The 24,727-nt window shown below is 41.8% G+C and overlaps 1 protein-coding gene across 1 annotated transcript in view; it reads right to left on the bottom strand.

Moving 5' to 3' along the window:
* The window catches only part of SOS2 (SOS Ras/Rho guanine nucleotide exchange factor 2), a 69,226-nt gene that overhangs the window by 17,938 nt on the left and 26,561 nt on the right, over positions 1-24,727 (bottom strand). The window contains exons 7-18 of the mRNA XM_053247571.1: positions 22,932-23,042; positions 21,571-21,669; positions 17,648-17,775; positions 16,557-17,212; positions 16,155-16,236; positions 14,971-15,093; positions 8,453-8,556; positions 7,616-7,832; positions 6,483-6,602; positions 3,666-3,828; positions 2,823-2,940; positions 549-721 (exon numbers count right to left, since the gene is read on the bottom strand). Of these exons, the coding sequence (XP_053103546.1) occupies positions 549-721; positions 2,823-2,940; positions 3,666-3,828; positions 6,483-6,602; positions 7,616-7,832; positions 8,453-8,556; positions 14,971-15,093; positions 16,155-16,236; positions 16,557-17,212; positions 17,648-17,775; positions 21,571-21,669; positions 22,932-23,042 (2,094 nt within the window). The remainder of the gene's footprint in view (positions 1-548; positions 722-2,822; positions 2,941-3,665; positions 3,829-6,482; positions 6,603-7,615; positions 7,833-8,452; positions 8,557-14,970; positions 15,094-16,154; positions 16,237-16,556; positions 17,213-17,647; positions 17,776-21,570; positions 21,670-22,931; positions 23,043-24,727) is intronic.

The following is a 24,727-nucleotide window of genomic DNA, read 5'->3' as shown; positions in this document are numbered from 1 at the left end:
ACACTGTTTGGGGTGTCTCAAGATTTGGGGCACTGCATCCCATTGATAACTTAGTATGAGAAGAACAGTGAACGATCCCTTGGGCCAATTTGGACAATTCATCTGAGCCAACTGCACCCTCGCAGCCCCTCCCCTTCCCAGGATGCCTTTCCCCTTCTCCTGATCATGGAAGGGGACCATACCGGAAGAGAGGGCAGGATGATCACTAATCCTGTGGTGAATGGGGCTGGTTCAAATGTATCATCCAAACAAGCCTTTGGTCTAGCTGATTCCTCCTCCTATCTGGGCTTCCCATCGCTTCAACAAACATCCATTTAAAGATAGCAATGGACACTTCACCCGATCAAATAATGCCCCAAATGGAGCAGACCTGTGCTCCGCTTGGGCATTATTAATTTCTCCAACAAACACCTAGGGCAAGTACAGCTCGGAACATGGATCTCTAAGGAACTACCAAGTCCAGCCTCAACTCCACAGCTGTCACCACCAAAATATTCTCTTTCACCTTCCGACACACGCAACAACACACACTGATTCGCTCCAATTACCCGTATATCTGGTTCGACCTGTAAACAGTAAGGCTGGTTTTGATACTGCTGGATTTCTCCTGTGATTTCAGCCACTTTCCTCCTTTTACTGAAGTTGATTAATCCTTTCCCTTGTCTTTTAAGAAAGTCAGGATTCCCTTCTTCTGTCTTCAGAATATTGGTTAAGTATATTCCTAATTGGAAGGAAGGAAAAGGGTTTTAGACCATCATGTTCATGCCATCTTTTTTCTTCACAACCAGTACTACAAAGGATAGAATGACAGCACTTGCCTTCTGAAAAATCAACTGAGTGTGAGATATCAAGTTATTTCATGTGTAACTGAGTGGCTGAAAGACAGCGACAAACCAGGAAGTCTCCATGTGAACCTCACCTCCAAGGTAGCCTTATGCATACTTTCGGCTCTCATATTAAATAAAGTAACATTTTTAAAGCCAGGGCTTTAGTAATTTCTGAATGTTTTAAAAAATTAATTGCTGTTTAGAACTTTTAATTGCAGTAATTTCTGATCATGTTAAAATTTTAATTACTGTTTTGATAGCTGGTTTTGTTTGTCTTTTTGTGAACCGCCTGGAGCCTTTAGAGTCAGGTGGTATATAAATTAAATTAATAAAAATAATAATAAAATAATAAATATGGACATAATGACCAACTTCACAAAACTGTTGTAAAGGTCACAGCTAAATAATATCAGTGAAGCACTTTATGTAATGCTTTTGGAGTGTGTAAATGCCTTACTACTTTATTTTTTCACACCTGAAAATCCATAAAGACAATTATTCAGCACAAAAATTACTACCTCAATTGACAGAGGAGGAAGCCTTATTAAAACTATGTCACAGTTTTATCATCCTTTTATGGCTTAAAGAAAATGAAGAGGGCGACCCAGATTATCAGGGGCCTAGAGCACCTTTCTTATGAGGCAACGCTACAACACCTGGGGCTATTTAGTTTAGAAAAAAGATGACTGAGGGGAGACATGATAGAGGTCTATAAAATCATGCATAGTGTGGAGAAAGTGGAGACAGAGAAATTCTTCTCCCTCTCATATAACACTAGAACTCGGGGTCATCTCATGAAATTGATTGCCAGGAAATTTAGAACCAACAAACAGAGGTACTTTTTTACACAATGCGTAATCAACTTGTGGAATTCTCTGCCACAAGATGTGGTGACAGTCAACAACCTGAATGGCTTTAAGAAGGGTTTGGATAACTTCATGGAGAGGTCTATCATCGGCTGCTAGTTGGAGGGCTATAGGCCACCTCCAGCCTCAGAGACAGGATGACGCTGAGTACCAGTTGCAGGGGAGTAACAGCAGGAGAGAGGGCATGCCCTCAACTCCTGCCTATAGGCTTCCAGAAGCATTTGGTGGGCCACTATGTGAAACAGGATGCTGGGCTAGATGGGCTTCCTTGGGCCTGATCCAGCAGGGCTGTTCTTATGTTCAATGGACAAAAAGTAGAAAAAAAAGGATAGACCTTAAAGGTGCACACAAGACAGCTTATTGACTAATGCTGACTACTGTACCAACTCAATGGGACTGTACATAGGAAGCTGCCATATACCAAGTCAGAGTGTCTGGAACCACTATCCAGATCCTACATACTCTTCCCAGAATGGCATCCTCTAAGCGGAATATCTTCCAGTACTCAGATGTAGTCTCCCATTCAAATGCAACCAGGGTGGACCCTGCTTAGCTAAGGGGACAAGTCATGCTTGCTACCATAAGACCAGCTCTCCTGTAGCTCAGTGGTAGATCATCTGCTTTGCATGCAGAAGTTTTCAGGTTCAGACCCAGCAGCATCTCCAGGTAGGGCTGGGAAAGATCCCTGTTTAAAATCCTGGAGAGTCACTGCTATTCCAAATCGATAATATTGAGCTAAGGAGATCAGTGGTCTGACTCCATCCAAGACATCTTCCAGTGCACCTAGATGGTGCATTTTTTGGTTTTTCTTTCAAATGCTGAATCCATCAACCTTTGGGAATAAAGTCAGGCTTTTAGTTTATAGTTTTAAAGCTTCAGATTTTAGAGTTTTATTTGTATCTTAAATTATTTTAATCTTATTAATGTTTTAAAGGTTGTTTTTAGATTGTGAACTGCCCAGGCACTTTTTTTTTTGGTATGGAGCAGTAAAGGAATGTACTAAATAAATAAATGTTAACTCAAAATGCATTCAGGAATAAATTTATCTTAGATACACCTTCGAGATCGCCTCCGATTATGTTCCTTAAAAGAAACACAGCAAACAAACTCTACCTGTCATGCAACTTACCAAAGAAAGGCACACAAGGTGGGTTGATTGACTTGAGTTTAGCAAGGTATTTTTTAAAGTGATCTTTACTTAATTCTAGAGCTTCATCCAAAATTTTCTTTTTTCTCTCATGCAGTGCCTGATTAATGAAGAAGAAATAAAGCCACATTTCTATCTTGTAGGAAATGTTGATGGTTGAAGTCAGCACCAGCTAGAATAAAATCTTTATAACACTTTATTGTTCTGTTTATTTCTTTATGTATTCAAAATGTACACAGGACCACACGGGCACTACATTATTAAAGTTATTGTTATCCACACTTTACATTCTGCCTATTTGATTATTAAACAAATTTGGTTTCACAGTCAGCTCTAAAGCTTGCTAAAGTTATTTTTTCAGATAAAGAAAATGACACACAAGGAAACAGTAAAAAATATCACATATGAAAAACAATATAGAAGTTTATAATATAGACTGCCCACAAAGTCACAATATATCAGGGCTCAGTTTGGCAGATCACCAAAAGTAAACAAGAGTTATAAAAATATTTGCAACAACTTTGAGCTACAGCCTTGTTTTACATTCTAATGACCTACTAAGATGACTCTTCATTTAATTTTTAAAAATGCTGACGTTACTATAGTTATCCCAGGCTCTCACCTTCTTTGCTGTCTGTTTCTTGAGGGATAACTTCCTTGCTTTATTTTGAAACTGCAATCTCTACCCTCTCCTCCTTCTCACAGAACTGCACATACTTTTCTTAAGCCAAAAAAAAATAAAAATGCACATTTGTACTACACTTCAGAAGCTACCCCACATGGGCTGTTTTAGTTTTAAAGCAATGGTTACACCACAAAGCTTACCCCAAAGGTGTGATCCAACCTGTACACAGGGACAGAATTCATTGCACTGACTATCTCCAGCACACCGTTGAAATTATTCAAGTCTTGGAAAACCTGCAAGATTTCTATAATCCTGCTTAGCACTGCCACTCGCTCTTCAAAGTTTTCAGTTTCCACTATACACCTATTTCATGAGAGAGAGAATTCACAGATTTTTGCTAGGTAATAATAGTTATGTCTGTATCCTGCCCTTCCTCCAAGGAGCTTAGTGTGCTATACAGTGGGATTTTATGTTGGAGATGAACTTCCAGTGCATTGACCTTTTGCACCAACTGTCCTAATGACCACTAGGGGCATTGGGAGTAGAGACAGTGAGTCAGGGTCTCCCTCTCTGTCCCTGCTCTATGACCCCTGAACTGACTCTGCACCACTTCCTGTGCTGAGTCACAATCCTTCCTTTCCTCCTAGAGAGCAGATGGAAACATATCTCTCTCTCTCCTTACCTATCCACTATGTAGTCCTTTAGATTAGAGATAGATCTTTCCTATCTAAGTGTATTTAACCAATAAATATTTAGTGTTTAGTCATACAAGGATCTCCATGTCTTTTCTTTAAATAGCTGCAATATTCGAACCATCCTCTGCTACCTACTCTGTAACTGGAGTGTGTGCTCATTCCTTAGTGCTCTGCTGTTTTACCTATTGTGGGTAAAAATCAATAACCTCTAACATTTTATCCATTTTATCATCACAAGGTGAGGTCAAGAGAGTAACCCTATTCAGCCATCACATTGTACAGGTATACTGACTGTGCATGTGTTCATTTAAAAGTGAACCCGGTTACAAACCTGCCCCCTGCAAAGCAGGGTAAAGATAGGAAGTGTACTGATGTGCATACGTGGAGCGTAATGTGAGAACTGTATGTGTGCAGAGATCTGTATATACACCAGTGTTCTCTCTAAGGTGTGCACACATGCGCACACTCACAAGTTGTTTTTATGTCCACTCAGTAAATTTTAGATCCTGCTCAGGTTGAATCAGGAAGGCCCCTCTCTAAATGCATGTGTGCACACACTGCTTTGATACTGCTGCCCAGAACAAAACTCATTCCACACACAGATGAAAAAAATTAGAGAGAACACAGTTGTACACTGTACACAGACTGTCCATACACTGAACATAATGTGTGAATAAGGCTAGCGAGCGACTTGTCCAAGTCCATCTTCATGACTGAACAGGCATTTGAACTCGGATCGCCTGATCCTATTCCAACACATCATCACTCATGTCACACCAGTATTGAGATGCATCCCATTTTTAGTTGTGCAAAAGAAAGTCTACAGACATAATCCCTGCTAACTTAATCCCGGCTAACTTGGCAAAGAGGCACCTTTTAACATGGAGATTCTCTTTATTTAGCAGGGGGAGAGTAACTGGCTCTTTCCACCCCCAGCACAATACCTCCAGTGACTGTTGCTGGTGTCTAGCTTATTATTATTTTTTAGATTGTGAGCCCTTCGGGGACAGGGGTCCATTTTATTTATTATTTATTATTTCTCTGTGTAGACCGCCCTGAGCCATTTTTGGAAGGGCAGTATAGAAACCAACCAACCAACCAACCAACCAAATAAATAAATAATCAATCCAAACTAAATTAGTCATGGCTAAATTGAAATTAATGAGACTTAAGTTAGTAATGAATAACGTGTCCCACTGATTTCAATAGTGCTTAGTCCTGATTAACTAGTCTGGATGCTGTTTTATGTCTGCAAGCAAAAGGATGCACCTATCTAACTGAGCAAAAAGGCATCTTTTTAAAGTGGTGATTCTCTTTATTTAGCAGGGGAGAGCAACTGGCCCTAACCAACCCCAGCACAGCATCCTTCCAGTGGCTGCTGCTGGTATCTACCTTATGTTTCTTTTCAGACTGTGAGCCCTTTGGGGACAGGGATTCATCTTATTTATGTATTATTCATTTTTCTATGTAAACCACTTTGAGAACTTTGGTTGAAGGGTGGTATATGAATATCCATCATAGTAGTAGTAGTAGTAGTATCAGTCTCATGTGCAGACAGAACTTTTAAAGAGCATTTATTTTTCCTCTCTGTAATTGCGCCAACAATCCACTCTTTAAAATGTACTCTTATTTACTGGCACGCACACACACTTATATCCCATCTTTAATCCATCACAAAACTCAGGGCAGTTTACATAGGTTCCTAGGCAACCACTCATCCAGGCACTGACCAGATCTACACCCAGCTCAGCTTCAGTGAAGTGGTTACATTATACACCCTCAAACCACAACCTGTTCAATCTGTTATTGGGAACCTGGCATGAAAGCTGTTTAAATGGAAACTCAGAGAAGAGTTGTGAGCAGGCACAGCTCTCAACCCAACTGTTTTCCCGTGTGAGGGAGCTTAAAAGGCAGTTTTCACAAGGACAGCCTTAGAGAAAGGGGGGCAACTCTCACCCTTCCCACCCAAGAGTGGTACAAAACAAACTTGAATAGATAGCCTTGTTGGACATGGTTTATTATCCCAGATTACAAAATTCTTCTACTTCTGCAAATAACCAAAGTTATTTCCAGTGATGGAAACAAGAACTGCTGCAGAAATGTGTGGGAAGAAAGCCACCAGTTATTTTGTATGAAGTAATGAGATCAATCTGGAACAGGTGAGATGGCCACCCCTCATGTATTGTTGAGGAAGGTTTAGACTTAACAAGTAGTGAGAATTTTAATCATTCAAAATCTGTTTTATAATTCAAAGTTAAGCTTCACACAGCAGCAACCTAAATGGTTTTTAATATAAATCCTTGGAATCACACCTGCACTTACTTTTCAAACCAAAGAGTAAGATTTGTTGTATGCCGGATCATTTTCAGCAGATTTGGAGAGTTAATTTCTTTATCTTCTTTCGTCCACACACTCCCAACAAGTTCAGATGGCTGAACAGCCCTGAAACATTAGGAGAGAAATAACAGATTCAGGAAGCTGAGGAAGACTCCAGGCATTAATGCTACTCAGGTAATACTCGATGGCCTAGACATGCAATACTGTGATCATGTGGTCAGCTGCTGTGGACCGTTGCCTCTTATCTTTCTAGGCAACTCTCCAATAGTCAAGGTGGGAGGGGGAAAGTCTGTCATACATCATAGGATGCCGAGTCTTCTAAATTTGAGCTTTTAGTCAATTCCATCATCCCTGGCCTTAAAAAAACCCACCCAAAAAAATCCTACTTATTTTGCATCACTTAAAGAACATATGGTATGGACCAACTAAAAATTAGATTATTCAAGCAAGATGGACTCTCTCACACTTTTACTCATCCTTTCCTTTTAGAAATGACCAACTAGTATTTTGCATGCTTAGCATTTGCATAGTACTTTGAACACTACAAAGTACTTCACATACTATCTCACTAACCTATCTACTACATCAGTATGGCTATCCTCATATTGCTGATGGAGAAGGCAGAAGATCTGAAGACTGAAACAAGGAACTTCCTGGGTCAGAGGAAGCTACTCTAGAGTGAGTCAGGGTAATGGCCAATGCCACCCAGGACTGTCTCCTCCCAGTGGCAGTGGCTCTCCAGGATCTCAGGCTATCTTTCCCACCTCTGCCACCCAAGACCCTTTGAATGGGAGATGCCAGGAACTGAAGCTGGGGCCTTCTGCATGCAAAGTATGTGCTCCATCCCTGAGTTATGGCCTGTTGCCTTCGCAGCGCAGCCCAGCCACTATGCCCCACCAGTACATCATACTCCACTGGGACATGACATAAATAACACAAACAAATGCTTATATCAGGGCTTATATTCACTAGGTAGATGCAGGTATGTGGTCATTTCAGTCTATATTTATTTCTAGTACTGCTTTATACCATTTAAAGTGTGTTTTAAATAAATCTGAAAAGAACAGAGGGCTTTGCTGTTCAAACTATGTGACCCAGGAAACAAAACAGCATGTTACCTATAGAAATCAGATTCTAGGAGGGTCAGCTGCCGAGCAATCTCTATGGGGTGCAACGTCATGAGGTCAAATGTCTCAAACTGGCGGCTGATGTGCCACTCAATTGGGGGTGGGGGGCTCTCAAAAGTTATGTTGTGGCTAACGCCATTTGCATGAGCTTGTTTTTTCCTCCTGATAGTCTTGGCAATGGATTCCACCCATTTCTTCATGGATTTGCCTGGAAGACATTAGACATGCTGAGAAGTCCATACAGATGCTTTAGATATGCTTTAGCAAAGGCACATATTCATTTGCTAACAAGCCTGAAATACAGCAAGCCTTCCTTGCTAAAAGAGGGTTAAGTCAGGAAAAAGGCAAGTTTACAAAAATGAAAAATGTGAAAGGAACAGATTTTCTAAGCCAACACTGGTTCTGCAAAGCAAATGAAGACAAGACCTTATTGCTTAATGCTATCTGGAGATCCTGGAATAGTTTTCATGTGCTTATCAGAACACATCTGATGTTTTACATCCAAGCCAAACATTCTTAGAAAAAGCAGAAGAGCAGATCATGCTCATGTGGTAGCAGTCTACACCGCTTAGTCAGGATTGCAGTGCACAACTAGAAATAGACAGGCATGTGTGGGGTTTTTTAAATCACAACTCTGTGCTAAAATTCAATTTCTTTACCATGAAAAGATGAACTCTGCAACCTATATATATTACACATTAATAAAAAAAGGAATAGAAATCTCTCAGAATTATCAAGTTGAATGTGAGAAATCAAGCACTAATCTACAAGACAGCTGAAATGAAGAGTTTGAGTTTAAACAAAATTAGTTCCACTTAAGTCACATACCTCTCACGCTGGCAATAAATGCTTCCAATTTATCAAGTAGCTCCTGATCTCTTTCAAAATCATAAAAATGGTGTTCCACCCAGTGCCGAAAGACATTTAATATCCTAAAGAAAGGGGAGGGCATGGTGAAACAGACATATCACCATTTCAGTTTTTACAAACCCACAGACTGAGACAGGCTGATTGTGTAACCAGTAAAAGGACAAGTACCAGGGGGTGGAGGCTGACGATGGCATTTCCTGATTTTCTGAGAAGCCACTACAACGCCATTTCCTTCAAAAAAAGAAGTAAGCCCTTACTGTATCAAACAAAATGGAAAACCCTCTGCAGAGACAGAGGCAGAGACTCTGAGCACAGAGTTCTCCCAGAATGGCTTTAATCTTCAAGAGAAGACAAGACCCAACTGAACCACAGTACTCTCATTCTTATAGGAAATCCTAAGGCACCATTTCATGTTACTTTGGAAAGAAAGAAATGCAGGCCTGAAAAATCAGAATTTTGTTTAAAGAGCCACGAAAACCATTTTGTTAACAACCACGCAAGCTGCCATCTGTCTTGGAGGTGTGATGTATGGGATCTTCCCAGAAGATGTCCTCTCAGGGACAGAGGTATGCAGTATGTGGCAGGCACTCAGCTATGGCAAAGGCAGGAACCTTCAGACATTACATTTTCAAGGACCTTTAGCAAAGGTGCATTTCTCAAGCGTGCATTCTTTCACAAGGGGAGAAAAACCAACGTTAGAGGTGAGTAACCTGTAGTTCTTCGACATGGTCTGTCTTCTACACATATGGGCGCATAACAAGCAAGCACCCAAGGAGGAGGAGGGAAAACAAAGGCAACAGGTAAACAACAAGGAATAATTTATTTCAGGACAAGCAGCTCAACTGAAAATCGATTGCAGGACACTCCTGCCAAATACAGCATCATTACGAGTTCTAACATCGATAGCATATTGCTGAATAAATGAATGGGGTGACGCCCAAGCAGCTGCCTGACAGATAGTGTCCAACGGGACCGCCCGATCAAAGGCCACAGAGGTCACCACAGACCTAACAGAGTGAGCCTTCACAGGGGCAGGCAACTGCTTACAGGCCAGTTGATAACACAATTCAATAGTGGAGAATATCCACCGGGACATGGATTGGGCAGAGACCTAAAGCCCTTTCTGCGGCCCATCATACAAAACAAAGAGGGGGACTTCCTCCACTCAGCAGATCTCTGTATGTAAAAGGACAGAGCCCTATGTACATCCAAACGGTGCAACTGCCTCTCTGCATCCGATGAAGGATTCGGAAAGAACACGGGCAAAGTGAGTGGGGACGAGCGGTGAAACATGGACACCACCTTAGGCAGGAACTTGACACCCATCCTGAGTACCACCTTGTCCTTATGGAACAGCAGGTACGGTTGGTCAGCCCGCAGGGCCCACAACTCATTAACCCGCCTGGCAGAGGTAACAGCCACCAAAAAAGTGACCTTCCAAGTCAGGAGACGAAGGTCAATAGAAGCCAAAGGCTCAAAGGGCGGCCTCAGCAGACCAGCCAGAACCATGGACAGATCCCAGGCCAGCGACATGACCGGGTCGTCTGGAAACAAGTGTTGCAGACCTTTCAGGAAACTTTTAACCACCGGATCTGGTCAGACGGAGAAAGTAGAAGAAAACAGGAGAAAAACAGCCAGACTACCAGAGCCAACATGTTGCTGAGCGGAAAGACACCACTATGTTCGCTGAAGCGCATTCAAAGAAAGACTCAGGGGATGAGGCGTGGCTCAGCCACATATAGCAGCTGGGTAACAGCCCAAAACAGGAGAAATCGAGCTGGTTAGATTCCGACGTGGTCTCTGCACAGGCGCATAGCCCATATGTTTAGAAGACACGAGACCACGTCGAAGAACCGACATATTTATGCCAACCTTGATGAAGGTTCGCCCACCTCTTGATAAGTTATATTTTGTACCTGATAAAATTTAAAACTTCCCTTAGATTGCACACCAATACTGATTATTATTTTTAGTATAGCTTCAGAGACTAGGCGACTCTCAGGGATCTACTTCAAATGGGCTCTATGCTGTATCTTATCAAACTTAAAATGAGTCCTCCTCCATTTGTGCTCTAGTCATCTACCTTGCCACTTCAGCTCCTGTTGCTCTTCTGTATCCCATGGAGCTACTTTTGAATCGAGTTGGAGAGGACGCTTAGGAGTGATTGTGTCTACTGCCAAGTAAAGTTCCCTGTTCCAGGTATCCACCAGGGCATAGACAGAATCACCAGAAGAACCAATTCTTAAGAATAGCCCTGCTGGATCAGGCCCAAGAAGGCCCATCTAGTCCAGCTTCCTGCTTCACACAGTGGCCCACCAGATGCCACTGGAAGCCTACAGGCAGGAGTTGAGGGTGTGCCCCCTCTCCTGCTGTTACTCCCCTGCAACTGGCACTCTGAGACATCTTGCCTTTGAGGCTGGAGGTGGCCTATAGCCCTCCTACTAGTAGCCATTGATAGACCTCTCCTCCATGAAGTTATCCAAACCCCTCTTCAAGCCATCCAGGTGGTTGGCTGTCACCACATCTTGTGGCAGAGAATTCCACAAGTTGATTATGCATTGTATGAAAAAGTACTTCCGTTTGTTGGTCCTAGCTTTCCCGGCAATCAATTTCAAGGGATGACCCCTGGTGCTAGTGTTATGTAGACATGTTATGTCCCACTCCAGTTGCCACCGGTTCGTCTGGTGGCGACACAGAGGCAGACCTTCTCTGTAGCTGCTCCTGGGCTGTGGAATGCACTGCCGGCAGAAATTCGTAATTTGAGATCACTGCCGTCCTTCAGGAGAGCCCTTAAAACCTACCTATTTGGCCTGGCCTTCCAGGGTTTTAAATGATTAACTGTTTTAAATTGTTTTAAATTGTTGCCCTGATTTTCAGGGCTTTTAGCTGTTTTATTGTGTTTTAATAGTTTTTGTTGATTTGTTTTAATTGTTTTTATCATGTTGTGAACTGCCCTGAGCCATTTTGGAAGGGCGGTATATAAATCTAATAAATAAATAAATAAATAAAGTAGGTAAGAATTTCTCTCTATCCGCTTTTTCCACATTGTGCATGATTTTATAGACCTCTATCCTGTCTCCCCGCAGTCATCTTTTTGCTAAACTAAATAGCCCCAGGTGTTGTAGCCTTGACTCATAAGGAAGGTGCTCTAGGCCCCTGATCATCTTGGTTGCCCTCTTCTGCACCATTTCCAGTTCTATAATGTACTTTTTTAGATGTGGTGACCAAAATTGTATGCAGTATTCTAGGTGTGGCCGCACCATCATTTTGTATAAGGGCATTCTCATACTAGCAGTTTTATTTTCAATCCTCTTCCTAATGATCCCTAGCATGGAATTGGCCTTTTTCACAGCTGCCACACATTGAGTCGATACTTTGAACAAGCTGTTCACCACGATCCTGAGATTCCTCTCCTGGTCAGTCACCGACAGCTCAGATCCCATTAACGTATACTTGAAGTTGGGGGTTTTCATCCCAATGTGCATCACTTTACACTTGCTAACATTGAACTGCATTTGCCATTTTGTCGCCCACTCCCCCAGTTTGGAGAGATCCTTTTGGAGCTGCTGACAATCCATTTTGGATTTCACTACCCGGAAGAGTTTGGTATCATCTGCAAATTTGGCCACATCACTGCTTACCCCTGCTTCTAGATCATTTATGAATAAATTTAAAAGCACCGGTCCCAGTACAGATCCCTGGGGGACCCCACTTCTTACTTCCCTCCATTGTGAAAACTCTCCATTTATACCTACCCTCTGTTTCCTGTCTTTCAACCAGTTAGCAATCCACACATGTACTTGTCCCCTTATCCCATGACCGCTAAGTTTCCTCAGGAGTCTTTGATGAGGAACTTTGTCAAAAGCTTTTTGGAAGTCCAGGTAGACTATGTCAACTGGATCACCTTGATCCACACACTCGTTGACACTCTCAAAGAAGTCCAAAAGGTTGGTGAGGCAAGATTTACCTTTGCGGAAGCCATGCTGGCTCACTCCCCGCAGGGCCTGTTCTTCTATGTGCTTTACAATTTTATCCTTGAGGATGCTTTCCATCAATTTGCCTGGAACGGACTAACCGGCCTGTCATTTCCTGGATCAACCCTGGATCCCTTTTTGAAAATCGGTGTTACATTGTCTACTTTCCAGTCCTCCAGTCCAGAGCCTGATTGCAGGGATAAGTTATATATTTTAGCAAGGAGGTCGGCAATTTCACATTTGAGTTCTTTGAGGACACTTGGATGGATGCCATCCGGCCCTGGCAATTTGTTAGTTTTCAGTTTTTCCAGACAGTTTAGAACATTATCTCTTGTCACTTCTATCTGACTCAGTTCTTTAGCCTCCATCCCCAAAAAGCCTGGTTCAGGAACAGGTATATGTTCAGTATTCTCTGCCACGAAGCTGGATGCAAAAAACTCATTTAGCTTCTCTGCAACCTCCATATCATCCTTAATAATCCCTCTCACTTCTTCATTGCCTAACGGTCCAACTGCCTCCCTAGCAGGTTTCCTGCATCTGATGTATTTAAAGAAGTTTTTGTTATCCCCCTTGATGCTTTTAGCTAAATATTCCTCAAACACTCTTTTTGCCTCCCTTATTGTCACCTTGCATTTCTTTTGCCAGAGTTTGTGTTCCTTTCTGTTCTCTTCATTTGGACAGGCCTTCCAATTTCAGAAGGAAGTCTTCTTCCCTTTTATGGTTTCCTTGACTTATGGCCTCCTTCCTTGCTGGCATCCTCCTGGTCTTGTTGGTACCTTTCCTCCTTTTGGGTATACAATCTAACTGGGCTTCTTTTATTATGGTTTTGAGTAAACTCCATGCATTCCGGAGCAAAGTGACTCTCCTGATTTTCCCTTTCAGCTTTCTTTTCACCATATTCCTCATTTTGGAGAAGTTTCCTCTTCTGAAATTAAAAGTGTCTGTGTTAAGACTTCTTTGGCGATTCTCTCCCCGCATGTATGCTGAATTTGATCGCACTATGGTCACTGTTCTCTAAAGGGTCGATGACGCTCACATCCTGCACCAGGTCCTGGGTGCCACTCAGGATTAAGTCCAAGGTCGCCTTCTCTCTGGTTGGTTCCAAGACCAACTGTTCTACAGTACAGTCATTCAGCACAGTCATTCAGCTTGTTTGGGTCTGCCTGTTCCTTGGATTAAAAAATGCAGTTCGGTATTGAGAATTGGGTCCGAGTGAGGCAATAAGTGGTCAGATTGCAAAGTGACCTTTTGGGAATTTTAGGTCTAGGAGCTGGTTCCTGGGCTGCAGGCTGCTTTTTTGTGGCTTGAGGCTCCTGCAGAGGTTAACGAGGTTTTCTTTCTTTCTTCCTTTTAAGCAAAAAGGAGCGGTTGAGCTCAAGTGACCAGGAACAGTGGAACTTGTAGTCGGGATAGTAGAGGCCGTCAGGGCTGAGGCGGACATTTTAGGAGCCGTGGGCTCTGCAAGCTGCCGGAGACTGGGAGCAGCCGCACCCCCAATAGAGGGAGTGGAAGAGGGGGGCTGTAAGCCCGAGTCTTGTTGGGAGGGATGCAATGTGGCTTGCATTCCCAAGGCCTGAGAGGATTTTAGTGCTTGTACCCAGAGCCAGGAATGAAGGCGTGAGGCGCAGTTTTTCCTAGCTTGCTTGGTGAACTTTTGTGCACTGGGAGCAAGCATCTGTTTCATGGGCCTCGCCAAGGCAAAATAAGCAGCGACTATGCCCGATGGTGGAGAGGAGCTTTGCCCTGTACCAGACACAAACTTTTAAATTTTGTGTCTGGTGCAGGGCTAAGCTCCCCTCCACCATTGGACACAGTCGCTGCCTATTTTGCTTTGGCAAGGCCCATGAAACAGATGCTTGCTCCCAGTGCGCAAAGTAACTTTACTGGCCATAAGCAAAAAGGAAAGCTCAGGAAGAAGGGGCCCAAAGGGGCGGGGGGAGAGGCGGGATGTGGGGAAAGAAATAAAAACTCAAAAGGAAAGGCGAGAGAGAAGTGAAATAAAAGAAGGGGTAATAGTAGGGAATATCTTTTTTTAAAAAAGCTTGGAGCAACTCACAGAAGGTGTCAATCTGTCGGCAGACAAAGAAAGACTGAGGAGGACTGCCTAGACACATGTGTACTACACTGGAGGGGGCAGGGCTACAACCCATTTCAGAGAGAAGACTTTCAGATTGGAGACACTCCAATAAGGTCTCTGTGCAGGCGCAAAGCCCAATCGTGTTGAGCACAGAGACCACGTTGAAGAAGTACAGAAGACCCCACCCATGGAACACCCCCCCCCCCCACCTGAGCAAAAGACAAAATCCAGCATGTGGCCAACAATATGCATAGGTCCTGGGACTAATTGGGATAGGCCCATAGTTGCCATGGCCACGATGAACTCCTAAACTGAACTGATTTAGCAAAGTTCTTCCTACAAGATGAACTCTGGGCTCTCACGACCCCTGTGTTTCCCCACCTGATGCTATAGCTGAAGTCTACAAGAGAGAAAAAAGCCCAAACCTGAGTTGCACTGGCTGGATGTATTCCTTGCGAAATCTTTTGAGGTCTGCACTGATCGACTGTTCCCCTTTTTCTATTGCCAGCCTATCAGCTTCCGTTGGCTCAGGCTCTGGGATTTCAAATCTAGTAAGAAGAAGAAGAATTTGAAAGGTGAACAACAGTATAGCCAGAAATAGTCTGGTTTCTGTAAAATATTTTTAAATAGTAAGAGTCAAGAGGCTTTTCTCTCTCTTTACAGCTCTGAAAGAGGTTCCACTCCCTCAAGATCTCAGCCATTACAATGTTCTGGCACCCGCTTTCTACACTGGGGTAGGAGCCTTATTCAGCACCAAGGGTCACACTGTACATGCCATGTTTCGCTGCAAGATCACAGCTGGCTGCGTATCTCAATGTATAATCAGCAGATCTGACATCTTGTACGAATGGAATGGAATGCCCAGTGCTGTAGGAAAATGGTAAAGGTGACAATCTGGGGATGGTCACACACACAAAAACCACAACTGCTGCTCTTCCTGGCTTTCCCTTCCCTTCAAATGCTGCTGAACTTTTTCTGCCGAGTCCCCTATTTTTTACTCCTGCCTCGTGCAGCATTTGCTGCTGGAGAGAAGAATTGTTCCCACCTGCTGGGTGGGATAAGCAAAAGCCTTAGTTCAGCCAATCTGGATGCTGTTTAAAGGCGCTTCTCAGAATATCATGATGACATTATAAAGCATAAACAGCAACACAGTATGTTTTCTGCACCTTCTTTCCCTCATTTTCAATTCCTTCTTCATAGATAGGGTATTTACAAAATGAACTGAAAAGCTAAGATCCAAAGGATTCCAACAAGGCTAGGCTGATTACAGGCCAAATTTTGCACCTCCCTTCTCTTCATTTTTTCTTTCCACTATTCTCGTTTCATGTCTACTAGCCCAGTTGGAATAGTTTGTTCAAAGGAGAACCAATCTTCAGTAGCTTTATTTGTTCATACAAGGCTTAAAAGCATTCCTTAGTTAAGCACCTAATGGACCCTGGAGAATAGTTCAAGCTAGTCCTTAGAACAGGCTGCTCCAAAATTAATGTGCCAGTGTTTACATAGATTAATTGCATACACCACCAGAAGTGTGGCAGGATTTCTTATGGCAAATATAACAGCAATGTTAAAGTGAAACAAAGCGACTGAGGGTATGTATTTTTTAACTTACCGTTCTATCAACAAACCTAGGAGTTCTTGTGGTTTACAAAAGGAGCGGTATGTAGTAAGAAAAGTGCGTACAAAATTAGGATCTAGAAAGACAAGCAGAGACTAAGTTTAATATGGTATCAAATTAAGCACCTCTAACCTTGGATAGAATTAAATATTGTTCCCTTCTTCAAACAAGCATGTAATGAAACGTTGCCACAAATTTAATTAGATTTATAGTTTTAAATCATTTTAATCCTGGGTTTTAAATGTTTTTAATCTTTTAAACTATTTTAATTGGTAATTGATTTAATGTATTACATGATTTTAATTGTAAACCACCCAGAGACACAAGTTTTGGGCGGGCATAGAAATATTTTAAATAAATAAATAAATCTGACAAGTAGAAAGAAGGAAAGGCTACCTGCATACATGTGATAAGTTAGCCTTTCAATGAGCTTCACCACAGTTCCACCTTTGATAATGGGAATCCCGTTCCTGCTCTGAAGGTTATCCTCAAAAACAATATTCTCCTCTGAGTCCTCCACTGCAAAACAGTAGACACTTGGGCTGGGCAGCCGCAGAGGCTGTTCATTCTCTTCCTGCAACAGCACCACATCCAACATTCGGTCCAGGGTGCTGCGATATTGCAGGGAAATCAGCGCTGCCATCCAGTTGTTCTTCTCTTCAGCAGACTTAGCAGCAAACACAATGCTGTTATCATCTTTGGAAACCAGTTCAAAGGCATGCTTGTATTCGCCTGTGTCATCCTTATCCACGATATGGACTTTCCTCATGACTATTTTTTCCTTAAGCCGGTACTCTGCGTTGCTGTAGCCTGGGAGCCGAGACTGTCCATGGTTGGCTTTACAGCTGATCATTAAACCATCAAAGAGGAATATATACCTTTCGTGTTTGGCTCCAACTCTGGTCAATGTCCCTTCCATTATGAATTCATTACAGCACTGACCAATATCCTTCCCTTCCCAGCCATCAATGTTTTTCTGGATCTCATTCATTTTTTTTATGGCCAGATGCTTGCTTCTTACCTGGCGGTTGTAGAACCAAAATACTGGCTCCCTAAAAAGCACAACTTTGTTAGGTTTAAGTTTTTCCAATGTTGGCAGTTATAAACTGGAAAAGCTATCAAACATGTATTTATTTTGACTGCAGGACACATCAACACACTCAACACCACAAACTTTATTTTCTTGTACATTCAAAACCTAAGAGCCGTATTTTACCCAGACTAATGGGGCCTTTCAAATACTATATATTAGTATATTGTGTTTTGCCCCTGAATGGATTATTTTATTTATTTAGCACATTTCTGTACTGCCCCATACAGAAGGTGGTTCACAACCACAATGTATGGTTGACCGCGAGCAACAGCCAGTATAGGTTCCTTGTGTACAGATGCATAGTAGACATATTGCCCAAACACATTGTTTATATGTAGGTACACACCTTAAGAAACTGTGAATGCCAAATCGACCCCAAGACTAATTTCCTTACCCTGGCCGGCGTCTAGGTGAATGCTTGTTATAAATACGTTCCATGCTACACTGGAGATTAAGGAGCGCTGTAATAGCTTGTTTCAAACATTCACAGTCTTCTTCATCTTCACTACACTCTTGCAGTTGCTGAAAGGATAGAGACATTGATTGAGGGAGACAGTTACAGATATTTTGATAGGACAAAGACATGCATTGATAGCATGAGTTACTGCTGTGGCGGGTAGCAAAAATCTAAACTGCATGAGATTTTCCAGGACAACTACCCCAAGCCGCTCCCACTGGATAAATGAGTTACTCTTTAACAGCCTGCTCATAAACTCAGCCATCCCTGACCCAGTTTGTATGTCAAAGCAGACAAGTAACCAAGAGTGATTAGCCTGAGGCTGAAGGTGAACATCAAAGCCATGTACATTCTAGACTGCTACACCATTGTCCCAAACACAAAAAATCATCCTCTCAAGATTCTAGGCCTTTTGATATTTTCTCTTTTAATTAAGAAGTCCTTAGAGCTTGAGGACACACGGGCAGTCCTCAGAAATCCCAGAAGCTGCAACTTCAATCTGTCCCTCATGGCTACTATTGAGAGATAAAGAGATGGATCCTATCTTGCACAAATCAAATGACACTTGTGCAGAAGAACTTCCCTGACCTTCCTCTCCACAATTACCCTCTGCACTTCCCCCACCCAGTACTCTCATGAGTGTCAGGGGACTCTTGGGAAAGAATTTGGTGCAGGGGAAGGATTCCCTTGTGCCAGTTCATTCTGCTCACACACATTAGGATCCAACCTGCTATCCTGAGAGAAGAGACTTGGAGGATGGACTGAAGCCCCAGTTTCTGGAATTTCACCAGACACTACCCACATATCCTCAAGCACTAAAGACTTGCTAAAAAAAATAAAATGCAAAGGAAGTTCTGCTCATGGAAGATGCCTCCATTCGGTTTAGTATTCTTCAGTCCTCAAAAATGGCTTTTAGGGAGGCACAGGAGGCTGGTGCGAAGAGAAAGGGACCAGGTAGACTCCTTGCATGAGCTTCATTCCACTCGTATAAATTAGGATCCAATCCAGACTGATCTGAAGGTGCGGGAAATTAACATTATGTCACAGACAGATCACTACCTCTTTGGGTTTGGACTTTCAGCATTTACCCAACCCTTCAGGGGTGAGGGGCCTATTTGGATGGCCTGCCCTTGGAAACTGAGGGATCCCAATGGATTTTTGATGGTGCTGGAGGATTTTCCTGCTAGCATGGCTGGTGGGCCTGTTGATACCCTGGTAAATGTGTGTAATGTGGAGATGAGCCAGGCTGTAACACTCTATTCCAAGCAAATTTGCCCTCTCTATAAAAGAAATGTTGCACCCTGGTTTTTTTTAAATGGAACTCAGTGACAAAATGGGATATCAAGAGCACCGGACTATCTAGCTGACAAATCTAACAGAACACAGGCTTCAAGCCCATTTTGGGGCCAATCTGACAGTGGTGAAGAAATCTTTCTCCATTACTATCTCATCAGAAATCAATAAACAGCTAAAAGAAAAGTGACATTTCTATTTCCTCCATTACACCTAGAGCACTTGCAACAGAATATGACTATATGATACCCCTATTTCCACAATCCTTCCACCACTACCACCTTCTTCTTTTTAAGATCAAGGGATGGTGGGAGATTGGGCATACTCCCAGTATCACTCATCTTGAAAAAAGAGAAGGGATATATGGCTCATGCATCCTCATCACATATACAGTATCACCAGGTGGTGAATGCAACCTAAAACATGAAAGATATGAAGAAAGCCTGGAGATATCAGGTTTGTTTAAACTGAAGAAAATGTGTTTAGGATGAGGGGGTGGGTTGGTGGGAGGAGGAATAAATTCTAAACATTTGTAAGACCCTCAGAAAGCAAAGAATGCTTCATCCTGTTCGGAAGTCAGGACAAGAGAGCAAGGATCAAGATAACCTTTACTGAAAGAACAGCTCATGTGGAGGAACAGCCCTCTATTCCTCCTAACCTTTTTACTGCTGCCACCAAGTGGACTTTTGGTATAGCTGGGTCCACTACAACAGCCCCTAAACACACACAGACACAGACACAGAAAGAGCCCTCGGTAGTGTAGAAAGGCTTATAGACGTGGGGTGGAGACAATCAACAAGCTTCTAATTCTTTTTTATAACAAGAAATATTAATTTTAGAAAAATTGGTTCAATTAAAACATTACTTTTGCAGCAAAAAAAATAAAAATTCAAAACAGTTATTAATAGAGCAGGTCAGGGAAAATAAAAACTGGAAAAACATATCTACTACCTGACTCTATACTGGTCCCTACTCGGAGTCCTCTGTGCTTTCTTGTCAGCTTCTGGCTTGTTGGGAGGTTCTGATTATAGCACAGGTCTGGGACTCAATCCAGCCTGACTCTTCTTTTTCTTCTTAGAAATTTCAGTCGCGTAAACTTCAAAAATCACTTAAAAATCAGCCTTTTGCCCAATTCCTTTCAAATAATTCTGATAGCTTCCTTGCCCACCTTGGGAATTACCACCCACCACACTCCGCTCTAGGACACCCCTTTCTCTCCGACGTGAAGCTATACATTTGCTGCAATCCTCATTATTCTCTATGAGGAATTCCAAAATAATTTTAAAATTCACCAATAATCAGAGGAGTGTCCGATTGCCTTGGAACTTTGTGGATAGTAGGCATCCCTGGTTGTCTACCACCCACCCCAATTTTGTGCCCATAGGTGCTCCACAATAGGGGATATGGGCTGGTTCGGGCCCCATTATACCCTATGAGAAAAATAATTAAAAATATTTCAAATATTCATTAAAAAATCACAGGGGTGTCCAATTGCTTCAGGGTTTGCGTGGTTGTTGGCACCCATGGGTGCTCCACAACAGGGAATAATGGGCTGGTTCAAGTCCCATTATACCCTATGAGGGAAAAATAAAAATAATTTTCAAAAATTCATAAAAAATCGTACGTGTGTCCGCTTGCTTTGGGATTTGGGTGGCAGGTACCATCCTACCAATTTTTGGATGTCCTAACCGGTTCGAACCAGGGGGAGGTTCGAGCAAAACCAAAACCGAACCACCCCCTCCTGGTTCTAACCTGGTTCGAATTCAAACCGAACCAGGCAAACCGGTTTTGTGCACATCCCTAGTCGGAGGTGGCTGGGAAATGACCTTGGAGATCATTTTCTTTTCTTTTTTAAAAATGGGTAAAAAAAGCAACTTTCGGCCCATTTTCTACTCTTGGCAGGCATCTTTGGTCTCCTTGTGGGCAGTGGAGCACAGTAGGGCACTCCATTTGGCCCGCTGTGTCAATTTTGGGAGCAATTTGCGGCGGTGCAGGAATCCAACCCCCCCCCGCCATTTGCAACCACTTTAATGCCCCATTATCTGCGGATTCACTATCTGCCCACCACCACCATGGAATGGAACCCCCATGAATAACAGGGTTCTCCTGTATTCTCTTAAAACTCAGGAAAGAAAATTATGTGGCTCTCATTCAAAAAGGAAGATGGTACAGAGCATTTAAAGATTAAAAGACAGGCATAAGCCCCTAATAAATGAAACAAAACAGACATGATTTTCAGCAAGTGGCATTCATTTCAATGGGGCTCATGTGCAAAAGGGGTTCTCTATAGATGGACTTAGCCCACCCAGCTGAACAAACACTATTGCCTCTTGGGATGTTGTAAGTACCTGCCAAACAGAGCAAGTTTATTTTAAATTCCAGTGCAAAATTAAAAAAAGATGAGTTTAAATGACAAAATACAGATGTGGCACTATTTATATTGAATGACACATGTCAGAGTGTCATGAAAACTCTTACTTCACCAACAGATTTGGGCCCATTAAAAATTCTACCTGATTTGAGTTCTCTGCTGTGTTTCTGCTTTCTTTCAAAGAACATTTGCTTACCTGTAATAATTCAAAGTAGTGCAAACAATGATAAACAGGAATCATCATGAGCCGCGGAAGAACGTACTGTACAGCTTCTTTAAAACCATCAGCAATTGACTGAAGGAGAAAAAAAACACACCATTATTTCAGTGGGCTGTCATCTGAAAAACAAAAGAGGAAAGGATATAGGAGGTATGAATGCCATGTTTGTCCATGTGGATCAGGAGAAGTTCTTCCTGGAAACAAAGTAAATTGAGGAGAGAGATATTTCTTCCTGATGTCACTATAAAATTGACAATGCAAAAGGACATGAGCCATTGTTTCAATGGCTCATGTCCTTTTGCATTGTCAATTTTATAGTGACATCAGGAAGAAATATCTCTCTCCTCAATTTACTTTTTTCCAGGAAGAACTGAAATGGATTATTTAAATTTAATTCTAAAGGATTGTAAAGGTGGGAATTTACTCAATGTTGCTAAATTCTGTTATATCAGTGGTATTATTCGGAATGAAGTTGTTAATTCTAAATGATTGTATTTTTGTAATTCTGGCCATTGGCTGTATTAATAAAGATTAAGATTGAGATTTTATAATTAAGTTGCTTCCTGTGGAGCAACACAAAAACATTTGAGGTCTTCAACAAATCTGGCATGGTGGCAAAGCAAGTCAGGAGTTTTATGAATATTCAAACAAGTTGGAATGCAGCACAGATTTCTCTCTCTCTTGCTTTTCTCTTCCCCTCCCACACCTACTTCAACATTTTAAGTGGCTGAAGAGACTGATTTTTCCAGTGCTTTTAGAGAGTCTGATCCCCCCACCCTCTTTTCTGCTTCCTTCCTTTAAAAAATGATTTAAATTATTTTTAATGAGGATTTATAGTAGTATTCTTCAATTCAGTTCAAATTTATTTCCATTTTAGCCATGGGTCAAGACAGAATTTAAAAAGCGTCTGAATATCAGTGGAAGGAATGAAATGTATTTTGTCACAAAGAAGCTAATAAAACATGTACACCTAGTCACTATTTAAAAAGTGATTGGGCAGCATTCCCATGCATTACAGACTGACAAAGGGTGATTTTAAACATTGTGCCATGTTGCTTTATTTGCTTCAGATTTTAAACAAGAACAGAGAATGAATGTACAATATTTGTAGGTGGTAAGGTTCTGAATTTGTGGACATGGCTGAGAGGGAGAAAACTCAGTTTAATTGTTCACTTCTCAGAATCTCACATTGGTAGAGAGAAGCAAACCTAAGTATTTGGCTACAAGGAAAGTCTCAATTCAGGGAATAAGGAGTAATTCAAATACATAGTATAGTTGTTGTAGAAGAAGCAGTAGTAGTACATAACCACAAGATGTATATAAATTTTTCCTCCTACCTGGAAATGTAGAGCAACAGCAGGTTTAGCCATTAAGTTATTAAAATGTTCATGATACACTCGTGAAAGGATATCCTGAGACAAGGTTTCATATGGGTCAAAGGCTTGTTCCTATGAACAGAGTGTAAACATTCAAAGTATGCTATGCACAGAAAAGTAGCAGAAAGGAAACATGTACATTATCTAGAGAAACTGCAAATCATACGCAGGGCTTCAAGAACAGGAGTAGTTTTAATTCTCCAACTTTTAAGCAGTAATTCTGTTGTAAACCGCCCAGAGATGTAAGTTTTGGGCGGTATAAAAATGTTTTAATAAAATAAATAAATAAATAAATAATGCGACACTATCAAGTCAAATTTGAATAATGTCTCTTGAAGTTTTAGCTGGAGTGGAGACTGTCAACATTACCAAGAAAAAGATGTGGGAAGTCTTCAGAACAGAACCCAGGGCAGGTTGGGCAAATAGGGATATTGTCCAAACACATGTAAAGATCTTAAGGTAAGGAAGGTGCCCCAGGTCCCTGATCATCTTGGCTGCCCTCTTCTGCACCATTTCCAGTTCTAAAATGTCCTTCTTAAGATATGGTGACCAGAACTGTACGCAGTACTCCAAATGTGGCCACACCATAGATTTGTATAAGGGCATTACAGGTTGAGTATCCCTAATCCAGACATCCCAAATCCGGAATGCTCCAAAATCCGGAAACCACCATGGCGATGGAAAATTTTCTCGCAATTAGTTTTCATTACATTTACAGCTACCTGTAGTTATCGTAAATTCAATGCTTATTTGTTTTTATACTTTAAATAAAACCTAAAATAATAAATGCAGTTTACAGTAACATTTCATGTTTAGACTTGGATCCCATGCCCAAGATATCTCATTACAGTATGCAAATATTCCAAAATCCAGAAAAGTCCAAAATCCAGAACACTTCTGGTCCCAAGCAGTTCGGATAAGGGATACTCAACCTGTATAATATTAGCATATCTATTTTCAGTCCTCTTCCTAATGATCCCTAGCATGGAACTGGCCTTTTTCACCATCAGAGTATTTTTTATTAAGATATATATTTTGATAGATATTCTTAATTTTTAAAAAGCCTTGAGTTTAAGTCTTGTTGGATCCCCCTAGTGCATCAGTATCTGTTGTGCTGGTCTCTTTAAATATATTTTGAACTGGGGTGCTTTCAACAGCACCAGCAGAGATGTGTGAAAAATATAATTGCATAATGCTATACGAGTTTACCTGCTTTGCTTCCATATGTTGGGTGCTTTGTATCATTCCCAAGTTACAATGCTATTATTACCAGGTTTGTGTGTAGCAGCTCACCACAGGGAATGGGTACTTTTACTCCACCCGTGCAAATGTGCAAAAGGGCAAGGTATATCACTTAGGGAATAAGTGCTGTGTCCTTATGGTGAGTTGCTGCAAATGAATAGCTCCTCACAGTATACTGTTTTACTGAAAAGTAATGCGAACTAAACAAATAATAAATTCCCCCCTGTCTATTCCAGGTCATTTAATACAGACACCTCTTGAGACTCTCTACATCACATATTAAGGAAGTAGCAGAGATTAGCTCTGCAAAGCAAACAGACTTTACTTTAGTAAACTGGGGGGGAGGAATCCCAGCCAAAGATTGCATGTTCTCCACTGCAACCAACCAGTTGCTTCAGCAGCCAAAAAGCAATTGCACCCAATGACACTGTAGGGCAAAGCATCTACCTAATCTGTTTTGCACAGACACATATTTGCAGAAGGAATAGAACTAACTAAAAGCAGGAAAGCAATCA

This window comes from Hemicordylus capensis, chromosome 1, assembly GCF_027244095.1.
Source record: "Hemicordylus capensis ecotype Gifberg chromosome 1, rHemCap1.1.pri, whole genome shotgun sequence".
NCBI classification, from domain to species: Eukaryota; Metazoa; Chordata; class Lepidosauria; order Squamata; family Cordylidae; genus Hemicordylus; species Hemicordylus capensis.
Note: the sequence above shows the minus strand (reverse complement) of the source record. Positions and strands in the feature narration are given on the sequence as shown.